Source organism: Chironomus tepperi, unplaced genomic scaffold (assembly GCF_022539635.2).
Source record: "Chironomus tepperi strain 1889 unplaced genomic scaffold, CSIRO-AGI_Ctep_v1 contig_309, whole genome shotgun sequence".
In the NCBI taxonomy this organism is placed as follows: Eukaryota; Metazoa; Arthropoda; class Insecta; order Diptera; family Chironomidae; genus Chironomus; species Chironomus tepperi.
In genome coordinates this window covers 1660000-1676349 of record NW_027226431.1, presented here as the reverse complement: position 1 = coordinate 1676349, position 16350 = coordinate 1660000, and the positions used below count along the sequence as shown (strand labels likewise).

The following is a 16350-nucleotide window of genomic DNA, read 5'->3' as shown; positions in this document are numbered from 1 at the left end:
GTGACACACTAGTGAGCTGCCAAAATTTGAGAAATTGCCATAAACTGTATGCAGTATGCGGTTTTGGTCGAGGCTAAGGCAAAATGTGCTATGCAGAATAAAAGGTTGCCCACAGCACTCATGGATCTCAGTTGATCCGAACGACCATCAAACTATGGAAGCAAATAGCATCCATAATTCCTTAAGTTCCATCAGCCCACCCCGAATACCCCAACACCCAATAAAAAATTGCAGGAATAAAAAATCGCTCATCCATTGCGCGTGGACTTAATTGCGTTAAATCTCATTCTTTTTAATCCAGAACGAACAAGAATAATATTAAAAAAATTATCTTCAGCAAATTGTCGTTATAAATTTTACAGTCACAATGTATGACCAGAAACACGTAAAGACGTGAAAAAATAAGAATGGAACAGAATATCTATCGATGTATGAGCGATGAAATGTGTAGTGACAAAAAAATCAAATAAGCGTGACCCTCATTTATAAGGATCCCATCATCTATGTGTATATTGAATAATGAAGTCAAACTACTTCTTGCGAGACTTCTTTTAAGTCATGACAGTTTATTTTCTTTTTTTATATTATTTTGATGGTTTGGATGGTAAACGTACGTATAATTAAGTAACGACAATGATGACGACATTCTTTTTTTTTGTTAAATCGAAGATGTCTATTCTTCCGGTCAGTCAATGCACCTCTTTGTAAAGGGGGTTGACAACTTAGAAAATATGAAAAAAAAAATTTGAGGTTAGAATTTTTTTAGGTTAGAATTGTTTGATCTGATCAGTCGATTCACCTCTTTGAAAGGGGGTTGTCAACTTAGAATGATTTAAAAATTTGAAATTTGAGATTAGAATTTTTTGAGGTTAGAATTTTTTTGAGGTTAGAATTTTTTGATCCGGACAGTCAATGCACTTCTTTGAAGGGGTGGACAACTTAGAATGGTTTGATAATTCGAAGAAAAAAATTTTGAGGTTAGAATTTTTTTGAGGTTAGAATTTTTAAAAATTGTTTTAAATTCAGATTTTGAATCCAAAAATACTAAAATACCCAAAAACATTAAAAACTCAAAATTCAATACATCAAATCCCCTTCAACACAACAATTCTAACCTCAAATCTTAATTTGATCAACCATTTCAATTCAATCCACACCTCGTACATAAAATAAATTACAAATAACCATAAAACCAACCAAAAAAAGCTTTAAAAATCATCTTAAAATGCGCGTTTGATGATACAAGTTTTATTATCAAAAAAAAATTTAAAGAAAATGTTGAATCTAAAAAGTGAACTTTTCCGCTTCTTTGCACATCAGAAGAATAACAACATAGTGGGAAAGTTCTCAGATCTTTACAGTCACTTAAACAATTGAGTCAAGTTGTTAAAAAGTGACGCGAACAGCACGCAGCAACAATGAACAACGAGTGGTAGTGAAGAAGATGTACAAAAAAAAAGTAAAGTGAATGAGGGAGTGAGATGGAAATATGAAAAAAAAAATAATTATTCTGCGCGTATAAAAGCTGAACTTATGTTGTTGTTTAGCTACATTAGTGGCTTCTTTTTTGTGTGTACACACATAATTTCTTTTCGAGGTTTCAAGCATTAGACTTAATGGCAACTGCTTTAATTTTATTATTGTTATTATTGGTCTTCAAATCACAATGACAATGTTCTTGTTTCTTGTTTTTCTATTTCTTTTAAATCGGAATTTTAAATTTTATTTTATTTTGTAGATTGTGTTTTAATTTTGAATGCTAAAATTGACAATTTGAATCATTAAGTGATGTGTTGTGAGTCATGCTTTGAGTTTGCTTGATTTTTAGCAATCGAAGTCAAAGTTAAATTAGAAATTTTAATTTTCAAAAATAAGGTTTTGAAAATTTCAATTCTTTACTTAAGCATTACAAGGTCTTAAAATTTTGAAATTATTGTTGCAAAATCTTTAGTTTTCAAAAATGAAATTTTAAAATGTTTAAATTCAAAATTCAAAATTCAAAATTTTCAACTTTCGAAATTAATATTTCAAAATATCCAATATTTTATGCTTTTGAAATCAAAAATATTAGCATTTAAAATTAATTGTTTGAGTCTCAAAAAAGAGTTTCTAAATTTGAGAAATGATTTTTTTAAAACAAAGATTAATTTGTATTTAAAATTCTAACTTTCGAAATTAATGATTTTAAATTTTGAATAAGAATTTTTGACTTTCGAACATGAAATTTCTTTCATATTAGAAATTGTCAATCAATATATTAACTATCAAAAATCAAAATTTTACCGCTCTAAAATAAATCTTTTAAATTTCGAAACTGAAATTTCAATTTCCGAAAATCAAACTTTTAAATTTCGCAAATAAAACTTATAACTTTCAAAATTGAAATTATCAACTTTCAATGAAAAGAAAATTTTAACTTTAAATTATTTTAAAATAAAACTTTTTGTTTCGAAATTAAAATTCCTAATTTTCAAAATTTAAATTTTCAAATTTCAATAATTAATTTTAATTAAATTAAATTTATAAAATTGAAACTTTTAACTTAAATTAAAACTAAATTTTCAACTTTTAGAAGTTAAACTTTCGACCATAAAACTTCATAATTAAAAATTCAATCATTAATTCCAGCAATACCTGAACACGAATGAACAGCAAAATTATTCCAAAAAATATAATAAAAAAAGAACTGATCAGGTTGTATCCACTTCGTGTCTAAGAAAGCGTGCATACGTGAGTTCTATTAATAATTAAGAATTAATACTAAGAATTACCATTTTTCACTTCACATATCTACATATTTCATTTATATCTCATGTGTATGAAAAATTTTAAAACATGAAATGAATCAGGCAGGATTTGTCAGTCAGCAAAAGCTTCACGAAAAAATTAATTAATTAAAATTAATTTTTTTTTCTACTTTTTATTTAAAAAAAAAAATAAGTTTCTTTCTTCCGTCCTGAATTGTCGGGGTAAGTTAAGATATGAAAAATAAAAAACAATTAATTCATGTCCAATTCAAGTTCTTAAGGCGCATTTGTCGGCTTTCATTTATTTCCATCTCTCTCATCTTTAAAATTATTATCTTTTTTTTCACTTACTTAACTTTTTTTGATAGAAATAAAATAAAAAGACTCAACTTGACTTTCTGATTGAGTAATTTTTTGACTGATGATATTTTTCGTGTGCATGCATGTAAAGTATATGTGTTACTATCTATCTTTATATTATTTTAGGGTGTTGAGCACCATCGTATTATTCTTATTATTCATTCTTTAAGTTTCTTTTATATAAAAACAATTTTTCATCACCTTATGCGTCAAGGTGCCTCGAACTTCTCTAAGATAATGAGAAATTTAATTAATGAGTAGCTTAAGGCGATTACTTCTTATTTTGTTGACAGAAATTTATGCCAAAAATTGCATTGCGAAATAATTTCTCTTCCGGCTTGACCGAATAAAACGACTATAGCCTGTGATGAGGTAAAAAGTCATATAACAGTCTAATGTCACAGTCACCAATTCATTTTCAACTTCCTGATATCGTGTGAGAAAAAATCTCCAACATTGGACGTTCGTTCCATTCAAATTTTTTTGTTTCTTATTAAGCAAGTAGTAAGAGTGACTGGAGAAACAAAAGAGTTCACACAACTTTTTACAATTCAAACAGAAGTATTAATAATCTTGTACTTAACTTGCAAGTTAAACTCTTTTTTTTTTATTTTGGATCATTGTTTTATTTTCCTATATAAGTAATCATTTTTGACTTTCAGTAAAAATACTTACACGTGCAGCACAGAAAAAAAAGAGAAATATGTTAATGTCGTAACAGAGAATGAGCTGGCATTGTGTTGGGAAATTCTGGGCCTTTTGTGGTTCTGATGATGAAATCTTTTTTTTTTTTTTTGCTTCTTGGATTATTATGGGACTTTTTTTGCAATTTATTCAAGCAAATAATCAAATTTGAACTTTTAAAAGTTGTTTCATTTGCTTAAAAGTTTGAATTTTTAACTTTCAAAATAAGAATTTTCAAATTAGAGTTTTTGGCTTTCGAAATTTGAATCTTCGATATTTGAATTTTCAACTTTCGAAATTGAAATTTTCAACTTTTGAAATTAGAATTTTCAACTTTCGAAATTAGAATTTTGAACTTTCGAAATTAGAATTTTTAACTTTTGAAATTAGAATTTTCAACTTTCGAAATTAGAATTTTTAACTTTCGAAATTAGAATTTTTAACTTTCGAAATTAGAATTTTTAACTTTCTAAATAAGAGTTTTCAACTTTTGAAATTAGAATTTTAAACTTTCGAAATTAGAGTTTTAACTTTTGAAATTAGAATTTTCAACTTTCGAAATTAGAATTTTCAACTTTCGAAATTAGAATTTTCAACTTTTGAAATTAAAATTTTCAACTTTTGAAATCAGAATTTATAACTTTCAAAATTATAATTTTAAGCTTTTGAAATTAAGAGTTTTAAATTTCGAAATTAGAAATTTAAACCTTCACAAAACTTAATTGATATTGATATTAAATGTCATTAATTTCATCACTCCCTCAGCTACTAACCACGATAAACCAAAAAATCACATCATCAACCCAATTAGTCCCCTCCATAACCAGCTCAACACATGACAAGCAATTTCTTAAAGGAAAAACGTGCACCACCCTGAGTCTAATCCAAATCATTTCCATCTCAAATCAATCCATGTTATAACAAACATGATTTTTCTCTTATATATTTTATCTTCAATCATGCAATCAGTGAGGGCGATCACTCTCATTCTTTGACTAAATTAATTTAATTAAGAGAAACTAAGCGAAACAGCATATGCCATATTGATACTTGTATTACCATATTTTTATATTTATATATATATGACAAATTAAAATAAATCGTTTTCGGTAAAAATCAATTAAAAATTATTTATGCGTCTTACAATTCCTTGATTTGCATTCAACAAGATCATTAGACAGAATGTTTTATTTTATTTAATTTTATTTTCATCTCTCTTTTATTCATATAACAAGAGATGTGATTGGAGTTGCATTTAGATTTAAATAAATGAATTTTAAATTCTTGTTTCCATCATTTCGGGGGAGAAAATTGACTTGAGGACCCGTATACGTACAAGTTGATCTGTATAGCAACAACAAACTTCATTTATGTCCAACAGTAATTTATAAAAGACTCAAAAAACGAAATCACAGATTTTTATTGTGTGAGCTAAATTTGTGGAACGAAAAATTGAGGCAATGGAACCCATTAATTTGTAAATAATTTGAAGGAGTACATATTAATTAGATTTTAACGAGTTAGATGACATTTAGGAGGTCTTAATTTAGTGTAGAGAAAGATTTTGGGATGGATTGAGTTAGACGACTTTTCAGTGATCGAGTTAGAAATGTTACTGGGTTGTAGTTTTGGTAATGCGACTGAATATTTCACTTTTAGATTCAATTTTGAGGTTTGGAGTCATTTAAGAGTCAATTAGAGATTGCTAAACATGTTAAAGATTTAACGGTCAATTTAAATTCAAATTTTTAATTCATTCTAACAGTCTTTTCAAATTTAAAAGTTCAACGATCATGTTTTAGGTGTAATTGGAGCAGTCACGAATGTAAATTCTATAAATCTTGGGATTTGAACCTTTGAATTATAGCAAATTGCTAATTGACCCCAATCACGGCACCAGAACAGTAATCTAGCATGTCTAGTCCATCCAAATAATCTGTAGAAAATTCTTAAAACTTTAGGATTTGAATCTCAACTCCATCAAATTGCCAATCGACTCCAATCACTCAACAAGTCAATAATCTAGCAAGTCAGCTCATCAATGCAATCTGTCGTAGTTCTACAAATCGTAGGATTTGAACCTCAACTTTCATCAAATTACAATCCGGCCCCAACGATCTTCCCAATCACCCAACAAGTCAACAACCCAACACATCAGCCATCCTCCCAATCTGCCTCACAATAACCATAGTTCCTAATTAAAAAGCACTAAAAAAAAGTCGTCTACTCATCCTCAACAACCAGCCATAAAAAAAATAAATTTTAATATCCACAGACAAGTCGCAAAATGATTTTTTTAACAGTCCATCCCCAACATTATGAACGAGATCTGGTTATTAAATTTGGGTAATGAATCGGACGAGCCCATTAGTTACTATAACTTCATGACTAATTTGCGATATTGCCGCAAAAGACACAAATTGCAATGGGCCATATCCATAATGTATAATAAAAATTGATGATGATCAATTCACTAATGAATATGAATCTATTTTGCAGATGTTTTACTCACACATTGCATTGTGTACTTTACTATAATGGAAAATGATATTGATGATCCCACAAGCCAGACAATGGGCCTTTTTTGATACGATTCTGTTCATGGACACACAAAAATGAATTGAAATGATACAGTAGTGACGACGACAAATTTGTGTGTCTCATAATGCATATGACAAGGTGAAATAAAGTAGTAAGGCATTATGTATACGCACATAAGCCAAAACACATGCCAAACGAGAAATGCAGTTTGGAGAAGTAAAAAAAGAGAAAAAATTCTTCTAATAGTTTTTGCAGTCTTTTTGTAAAGTATTTAAGTAAAAATATCCATCTAAATGTATGTTTATGTATATTGTACACTCATGCATACATGTTGTTATGATACCAACAATGTGCATTCTTTTGTATACTTATAAATGCTTATAAATATGCACACTGCATGTTATTATTATGAAGCATTCCTCAAAAGCCTCAAAGTGTGCCTTCGAATTGCGGTAGAAGATTTTAGATACCAAATTGAAAGAAGTAAAAAAAAAATAAGAAAACAACAAACATGCTCGAATGAACGTGTGTAGACCTTTAATGCGCATTACTAATGCTGCATTAACATTAGGTTTTTTTTTTTAAATAAAAGATATGAAGTAATCGATGCAAAATGAAATAAAAGAAAATGTTTTGTTGTACTAACAAATTTTTTAACATGTAGCAAAATTTTTCATCTGGTCAATTAGATGGCAATTAGGTAAGAATTCTTGCTTCCTCCTTCTCATTCTCTCTCTCGCACATTTCTTTTCAATGTGATTCATTAAAAGTCTTTAATTTTTTTTTTCGACATAATTTTTACTTCTTGGTAAGCATGGTTGACGAATTTGTGCTGATAAATTTAGGGTGATTGGATTCAGATTGGGTGGCTGAGTTGGATGTGTGGTCAAGTTGATGACTAAGGCTGAACAGAAGTTAAAATTATTAATTTATGCTCGAAAATTCAGTTAAAATTGCAAATTTTTTATCAATTTTGTCAAAAATCGTTACAGAAATTTGAAATCAGTTTGTCAGTATTCGTCAAAAATTCCAAAAAAATTTAAATTGTTAAAAGCCGTTTAAGATTTTGAACTATTTTGAACGAAAATATCAAATTTAACGAAATTTGTGTTTCAAAAATATGTAAAAATTTGAATTTCAAAAATACGTTGACCTCAAAACTAGCAAACATTCCAATTTGAATCACAAAAATACGTTAAAATTTCAAAAAAAAATTTTAATGTCAACTAATAAATGCGCCTAACTCACTTACTGCACTTGAATCTCCTACCTCTAATTTCATTCTTTTAAAATTCGTATGAAATGAGCTGATATAGTTAAAAATATAGAAACACATAATTCATTTAGATCTTAAATAATTATTTTTTTTTGGACATATTTAGCCTTATATCCGGTTCAATTTGTGTGTGTCCAAGCCAGTTCTTTTCGTTCTCATTGTTATTATTTCTTCCTTCTATTATTAATGAATAAGTGAAAAAGGTAGTCAAAAATTCTTAACTAAAATTTCATTTTTGTTGTATTTCTTGGTCAAATTTTTTGTGTATGTCGAGGAAGTGAAGAAAGGCAAAAGGATAAAAATGAAATTTAGTTCAGTTGCCTCTCTTTATTTCCAATTTCACATTCCATTATTTCACTCAAATGCTAAAACACAGTCAATAAACCAATGGTGTTGTGACGAAATTGAGCAGATGATTGGAAATAATTTTTTGGAAGACGTAAAGACGAAAAAAAAAATGTTAAAATTCTAGCCGATGTTTCGCTTTATTTTATGCGTATTAATTTTATAGCTTTTAACAAGGTGCGACCACTTTTTGGATGTTGACTAGTGGATTTTTAATTGGTTTTAAATTGGATCGGAGGATGTTGAGGAATTTAATTTTATTTGAGTTTTATTAATCGATATTTGGTGAATTTTAACTTAATTATAGAGGCAATGGATCGCAACTGATCTATAAGGTTAGGGAAGTAATAGAGTTCGTCTAAAATTGCAGGTCTGCAGCAATGGACGAGCTAGAAGATACAAGGAACAGTAAGCTGCTGGCCTGTGTATTCAAAATGCAAGAAAGGCAGGCCTGTGGTTCTTATTCGAATCCTACTTAAAATTGTCAAATAATTAACTAATTCCTTAAGATATGCAAAACAGCATCAGTAGCTCTCAGGCAAGTTAATATATAGTTAGTGACTAGTATTAATTTTGTGTCCTGGAGCTGATTTCCAGGGTACGAATCTGATATACGAAATTAGGCATACTAGGTCAACCCATACACTGTTCCAGTGACACTCTATCATATCAGTACCTAAGAAATCAGCCCCTGATATGATCAGCACCTACTTAACGAATGCCCTAATAAGTTCCTAATGTATTAACTCACTTTAGGCTTGACAGCCCAGAGCAATTCCCAATTAAGTCCAAAAATCAACATCAAATTACCTCAATCATCACATCACCAGCTGATACCCACACCTTGCCATCTTTACTTAAAAAAAAAAACATCTAAAAAACAATCGCCAAAAATTCTCAAGACAACGTACTACGGGTTGTTGACATCTACTCACATATGTAGAACTTTTACGTATTGGTTCAAAGGATTATTAACAATTTTTTAGCCAACAAAAACATAAACAACATAAAAAGTCATTCACGATATCCCAAAAATATATATATTCTGATCCTCACGGCGCAAAAATTTTTATATATTTTTTAATGTCTTCTTAGAAAAACGTAAAAAGTAATAATAATAATACAAAAAATGTTGTTGTTTTGTTTGATGCATAAGTATGGCATAAGTCGGTGCAGATGAGAAAGAGAGTGAGACGAGTTTGGGGCATATTGCATATTGGGAGCGAAAAAAAAAATAACGAAATGTGGTGGAAGAGCAGTCATATTAATGTCGTCAATAACAAGTAAGTGCCAAAAGTGTGAGAAAGATGTTTCATCAAAGCATCGTCGTGTATTTTTTTTCGGCAATAAATGTATGCGAATGCCGTCGCGCGTAAAGTTCATTAAGGGAATGAAAGGTCTGTGTCTGAGCATGAATTTTTTTTTGTTTATATCGTGGATGATGGAACGACTGAGTGATTGACTGGTCGATAAAGTGTGCATTTGCGGTTCTATAGGTAAATAAGCTTGATCAGCTAATAATGATAATATTGATTAAAAATCATGAAAATAAGAAAGCCACATTCAGCATGCTGTTTCTGGTCAACAAGCCAATGCCAATAAGAAACAGAGAAAAGAACTTGAATATGTGAACTTGAATTTTTATGCATTATCAATAAGTTCTAAGAATTTGTGCCTATTGCAAATTCTCATGATTAAGTAAGCACATTATTTATGGACATGCCCCCTCAATCGAGCTACACATATAGTATGTATATTATAGTTCTTTTATATATTATTTATGTTGTTGTAGATTGGCGCGCATTGAGCATAAATGCTGTTATGTACACATTTTTGCTAGCCTGTGTCCAGATTGAGTATAAATTATCGCATAGTAGCATAGTAGCTTTCTATAAAAAACCCATTTTAGGGCAAAAACGTAAACAAACCATTCGCAGTTGTAGCTTCCAACTTTGTATGGTTCAAGTTTTTTTTTTTTTTCTTTCTCGTGTTTTCTTCTCACTCATTTCTTTTAAGAGTTAAATAAATAAATAAAAATATTGATGTTATTGTTATTATTACTATATCTCATTACTATACATTTGTTGTTCACAAAAATGATAACATTAACAAAATGTGAACCGTTGCAGCTGTGGCACTTCTAATACAAAATATTCATGTCTAAATTAAATCTCTCGACATGTTGGCAAAAATCTCTGATTTGTGAAAAAAAATAATTAGAGACAAGTAAAATATGATGAAAAAAAATTAGCTTTTTGATGAAGTTTTATGTAAGTGACCTAGTAATATAATTTTCTGCGCTTTATATTTCTTTTTCTAGGACATTAACGCGCTGTGTTTGAGTAAAAATTTTTCATTTGTATGACTTTGAGACGGTTTTTTAAAGTTTCTATTCCATTGGATTATTTCTCTCTCTTATTTCCTTGGCGTGGAAACTATCAAAATATTTGGGACAGCTGGGGATACTGTGGAACAACTGGGGGATAATATAGGACAACTGGGAATAATATGGGACAACTGGGAATAAAATGGGACAACTAGGGATAATTTGGGACAAATGGGGTTAATTGAGATTTGAATCATTAAGATCCAGAGCGGTGCTAGAGCGCTTCGCGACTAATACCTGTTTAACGAATGAGAGTTTGTCAAACCACTGCACTCAATAGACCTACAATTTTATTGTGGTGTTCCGAACCACTCCTTTGATGACGCTATTGTCAGTATGCTTTCTCGAAATCCCGGTCCAGGAAGATTTTAGGGATCAGTCCCGGTCCCAGTCCCGATATCGAGAAAGCATAATTGTCAACTTTTAGCCCTCAAAGGAGACTGTGAGTCGCGTTTCCACTGCATATGATTCGAAAAAGGACAGATGAAAAAGTTTCTCCTGCCGAGTCTCGAACCCATGACCGCTTGGTCGGTATCACAATAATTAAGTACCAAAGTACGAAACCATTCCGCCACCGAGCCACCTCGACTCACATGTATGTTTTGAATATATGAGGATAATTAGGAACAATATCAATATTTTAATAGTTTCCACGCCTAACTTATATAGAATCATAATATAATAAAGCATGTACTCACCATATTTTTCGCTTACACCTATCTCTACATCTTTAGTAGTACGATTGATTTTCTTAATTGGTTGTCCTAATATTGTAAAATTACCTAAGCCTATTTGTTTGACAAAGAAAAAATAAATTCTTCCCTGTTCTAATTCATCACGCACATAACCACGATGTCGAAATTCTTCACGATAAATGTCACATTCACTGGCATTTTTATATGCAAATTGAAGACGCACTTGCTTTGGAAGCTTAAAATTTGCTTGTTGCTTATACACTTGAATTATTTCAACAGTTGCTGAAAAATTTTGTTGTCGATCTAATGTCATTGATTTAATTTTACCCTCAAATACTGTTGGCGCTTCAAAAGCTAATGTACGTGGATCTCGTGCTGAACAATATCGCTTTCGACCATTGCGACGATTTCCACCCTTGTTATTATTATTATTATTATTATTTAAATTATTATTATTGTTTATATTATGCATAAAATTATTATTAATGTTATTACTATTATTAATATTGTGCGTAGATGGCATTTGATGCTGCTGCTGCTGGTGATGATGATGGTGATTGTGATGATGATGGTTTGTATTTTGTGATGACTGCTGCTGTTGCTGTTGCTGAGAATGATGAAATCTTGACTCACGACGATTTCTATTATTTGCCACAGATATATTCGCTCTAATCTCATTAAGCATCTCAAATAAATTTTCTCTCCGATGCTGCGAATTTGTGTCATTTTTATTATAATCTAAATTTTGTGCTGTGGCTGTTGGATCTCTTAACTTATAATTATTATGATGTGATAATATATTGTGATCAATCACATCAAATTTAAGTTTTTCAATATTTGAACTTTGTGCGTTTGGATTTGCACGGTGATCGAGAAGCCTCTGAAGTAGTAGCTTCTCTTTCCGATGCGCTTGAATTCTTGCACGCTTTTCTCTCATTCGCATTTGCCATAATTTTTGTAGTTTTAAATTATTATTTTCCTCTGTTTGAAAATGATGATTTTGTGTGTTATGACTTAATAATGATGCATTTCTTATAAGCGAAATGAAATAATTTTGATTGAATGGCTTTACTGAAGATATAGAATGTTTTTGCTCTAATGGCAGTGTAGAATGATGTTCACGTGATGATGAGGAAGATGATGCAAAATCAAGCGGTGTTAGGTGCATAGCGGATGCACCTTGACACCAAAAAACTAATAACGAACAAATTGTTAGCAACAGATACATGAAAATTTTGATTGAACTCCATTTGCGCAAAGTGTGCGCATTCATTGCGTCTTTTTTATTAGTTATCGCCCCCGTTCTGAGAGGAGCGACATTCAAAAAATCCGTTACTTGTAGTTTTTCGGCAGCACGATGAATAAATACTTTTGATGATCAATTTTTTTATTTCTTTGCTTGCTTCGTTTATTTCTTATTCTTTTATTATTTTATATATTTTTTTTGTTTGAAGTCAATAAATTTTATTCTAGAAATTCTTCTTGAGGTTTTCTTATTTTTTTTATCTTCACAACTTTCAATGAATTATTACTATTACTTTCAATTCCTCTACTCTCGTTCTTAAATTGTATTGTATATTGTATTGTGTTTGTTTATTATTTTGTGCGTAAGAATGTGCAATATGAAATACTTTTTTTTTTATTTTTAATATTATAGATGATCTCTTATGATGTACACCCTACGATGAAATCCTTTTGTTGATAATACCAATTGCAATTGTCTCTTAAATCAATTAAATGCGGCCACTCTATTGTATTGTACATTTGAATGGTGTCCATGATTTGGTTTGATTGAAACATTAAGAATTGTTTTAATTGAATTTTAAATGAGATTTGGCAGAATCTATTTCCACTTTTAATTTTTATATTATGTTCTTATTCCACACCAAAAAAAGTTCACTTTTGTTTCTACGAATTACTTCTTTTTTTGTGGTTATAACGTAGCTTATAAGCTTGACACTTGAAAAATTTACTTCAGTATCGGATGGTTAAATAATGTTAATGAACTCAAAAAATTTGCAATTGTTAATTAATTTTATCTCTTTGCTGTTATTATTATTATTATTATTGTTATTATTATTTCTTATTTTTATTATTATTTTCTCAATTCACTTTTTGCACTCTTTCTGCTTTAAGTAATTTTTTCTTCATCATTTTCTCGTCCATTTGAATTCTTTTTCTATTAAAGAAAAATCACACAAAAAATTAATTAGCAAAGTTGAGTAAGAAGAAGACAGGAGACAAAGACAGAGAGAGACTAATTTTATTCATATGAGACTCGACAGAAAATTGTTGGTTTAACGGTTGATTTAGATTTGAAATTTATATCAAATTTAAAAATGCTTGAAATTAACGAAAATGTGTTTTTGATGAAAATTTGCAAATTATCGTTCAATCTTTGGTGATTTACCTGTGTATTCAAGTGCACAATGATGTTAATGATCGATTGCTGATCTTTAAAGCAATTATTTAGTTAGATTTAAAACATTTTCACAAAATTTAAGTTTTGACAAATGAAAATGATTGTTTACTTTAATTTACTGAATGCACTTTCTTCGCTGAACGATTTTTGATCATATTTGAAATTTTAAATACCGTTAATTAGTATTATTGCTCATAAGTGATGAGTTATTTGAAATACTTTGAAAATTTATGATTTTAAGCAATAACTTCATGGGATTTTCAAGAAAATGATGAAATCATAAACTTTTATGAAATATTCATCAAATAAACATGGACAGTTTGAGTTTTAACATGACATGTTGACATCATTTATGACAAAAAATTAAAACAGAAAAAAGAAGGTCTGTGAAAAACAAAGCATGACTAATAATCACAACATTTTCGTCTAGTCCCATATAATTTTTTTATTTCACGGCAAATGTTACATAATTTTCTCTTCAATTTCTTCTTTAAATGCGATTATTGCATTTATAAAATTTTTATATATCTCTCTCTATAAATTGTCTCAGAGGAAGCATTAAAAATACATTGTCGTTAGGCATGAGAGTAAAAGAGAAAACACATTTGTCTCGAAAGAAGCCATAATTTACAGCAGAAATATTTTTCATTAATTTTAATTAATTCTCTCAATGGTTTACTACTACTAAATGGATGGCACTGACGACAACATATTTTCTGCAATTCTATTTTGATAAAAAAACAAATTTTTTTTGTTGTATCCAAGTAAAAAAAAAGCCGAAGAAAGGAAAGAAAGTATGAAGGAAAAACTTTTTTTTTTTAATTTACATTTTAATTTCCAACACGAATGTCGTAAAAAGGCTGTTTATTGCTAGGTAGACATCATCACCCATATAGCGCATCATCAATTTTCACAACTTTTTTTTTCTTCTTTCATTCTCCAACACGACATACATATCGCATAAAAATGAAGCACAGCGGCCTATGTTACTACTCCAATTAATGAAAAATAAAAAAAAAAATGCCTGCCAGGCTGCCAAGACGATGAATGTACAAGGTGAAAATCACTGAGAAAAAAATGAGGAAAAAAATCTGAATTTTCCATCATCATCATCGTCAGCATGATCACATCTTGTGTGTGCCATATATACATGATCATACTTCTGGATTATTCAATTTAAATGAGAGAATCTGAAGATGAATAAGGTGTAAAATTTATGAAGGCCTGATTTTTTTTGATAATGGACACATCAAACGAATTAGAAAAGAACATATCGTGATCCCTGCTGTGAGAATATACACAAAATTTTCGTATCTAATAAAAAAAAAGAGTTTTTCATCTTCAATTTCAATTTCTTTTCCTTCTTCTTCTTTTTTCACTTTTCTTTCTTCAATTCAAAAAAAAAATGAAAATTTATTTGAAATGAAGAAAAAAAAAGTGAGGAGCATACAGGCACATACACACAGAGACTAACTTTTTATTCGCAGAATTCATTTTTCATCACCAATCTTTCTCAATTTATGTTTAAAGATTTTTCCAACACTTTTCACTTCTTATTGAATTTTTTTTTTTGATGAGAAGTTTCCTTGCAATATGAAAATTTTCACTTTTATTGGATTTTATTATTTTTTAAGGTGTAAATAGTCGTAGCGGATTCTCTTTTACATTGCCCGTTGATTACTCATTGCCCGTATGTACCGAAAATAATTTTTTTCTTTCTTTCTTTTCCTTGATGTGTATTTATCATTTTTCACACACAACACACAAAAAAACCAATTTTCTTTTTTTTTTTCTCTTTTCTTTTCTTTTCTTTTCTTTTCTTTTATTTCTTTTTTGTAAAAGATGAGTTAACAGTGCCGAGGACTACACACAATTTTTCTTATTTTTTTTTCTTCTCTTTTTCTTTTTATTTTGATTTTTCCTTTAAAGTTTCTTCACACTCTGATTTTTCGTATATATCTTCCACCATGAATTAAAAAAACTAATCTTCTTATTTTCGCAAAATCTTTTATGTTTCAACAGCTTCTGGCATGAAGAAAAAAAAAAACTAATCACTGTTCTATATTTGCAATCTCTCTTTCTCTTCATCTATCTTTCACAAAATAACCGCCGCGATCAGAGTAGCGATAGATTGAAAAGGCACACAAAATTCGATCTTCACTTTTTTTTTGAGAGACTCTTGTCTTTTTTCGGAAAAATGCTTTTCTTCCGTAATTTGTCAATTTTTTTTTTTATTTTATTTTGTGCTGCTCACTCTCTTTTAATTGAATGATTGTCGCATAATGTTCATCATGTTGTGAGAGAGAGACTCTTTAATTAGAGTTTCGCAATTATTTTTTTTGCTGATTGACCAGTCTGAACTTTCCATAAGTTCCTAATCAATCAAATGTCCAAAATGTCCACAAAATTAATAAATTTTATCATAGACGTCTTGCAGACCAAACGGGACAAATTAAAATTATTAAAATTAAATTAAAATAAAAAAAAAAAATATTTTATGGATGATGAAAAATCAGCACACCCGAAAGATATAGAGATATATAGGCACGATATAATATGAGGAGCGTTTACGAAACGTCGTGTAAGCGAGTTGAAATTACAAGTTGAACTGAAACAGAAAAATTTTCTTTTTCCGAACCGTACGAACGCGAAAATTCCCGATATACACACATGTTTGGGGTCCGGGTTTGTGTATGTGTTGATTCGGCCATCCAATACAACATTAACTTCTCTCATGCAACTCTACGAGGTTTGTACTGAGGTTTGAAAAAAAGAAAAAAAAATAATAATAATAAAGAAGAGATGAAGAAATCCGACAATTTCCTTACAGTAGTGACTTGACAGTAAAATAATACGACTTTTCATAATCATGATTTGCCGCTTTATATATTATG

General features: G+C 29.7%; 1 protein-coding gene across 5 annotated transcripts in view; it reads right to left on the bottom strand.

Annotated features, from left to right (window-relative positions):
* LOC139092589 (protein vein-like) overlaps window positions 1-16048 on the bottom strand; it is a 49989-nt gene extending 33941 nt beyond the window's left edge. For 4 of the 5 annotated variants that reach the window (XR_011544607.1, XM_070643058.1, XM_070643054.1 and 1 more), the window contains exons 1-2: window positions 14931-16048; window positions 11038-13213 (exon numbers count right to left, since the gene is read on the bottom strand). Coding sequence is in view for 4 of the 5 variants with exons in the window: in XM_070643058.1 (XP_070499159.1) it covers window positions 11038-12307 (1270 nt within the window). In the remaining variant the exon portion in view is untranslated. Of the gene's footprint in view, window positions 1-11037; window positions 13214-14916 lie in introns of all 5 variants that reach the window. The other variant, XM_070643056.1, reaches the window with a different exon arrangement.
* Between the last annotated feature and the right edge of the window lie 302 nt (window positions 16049-16350).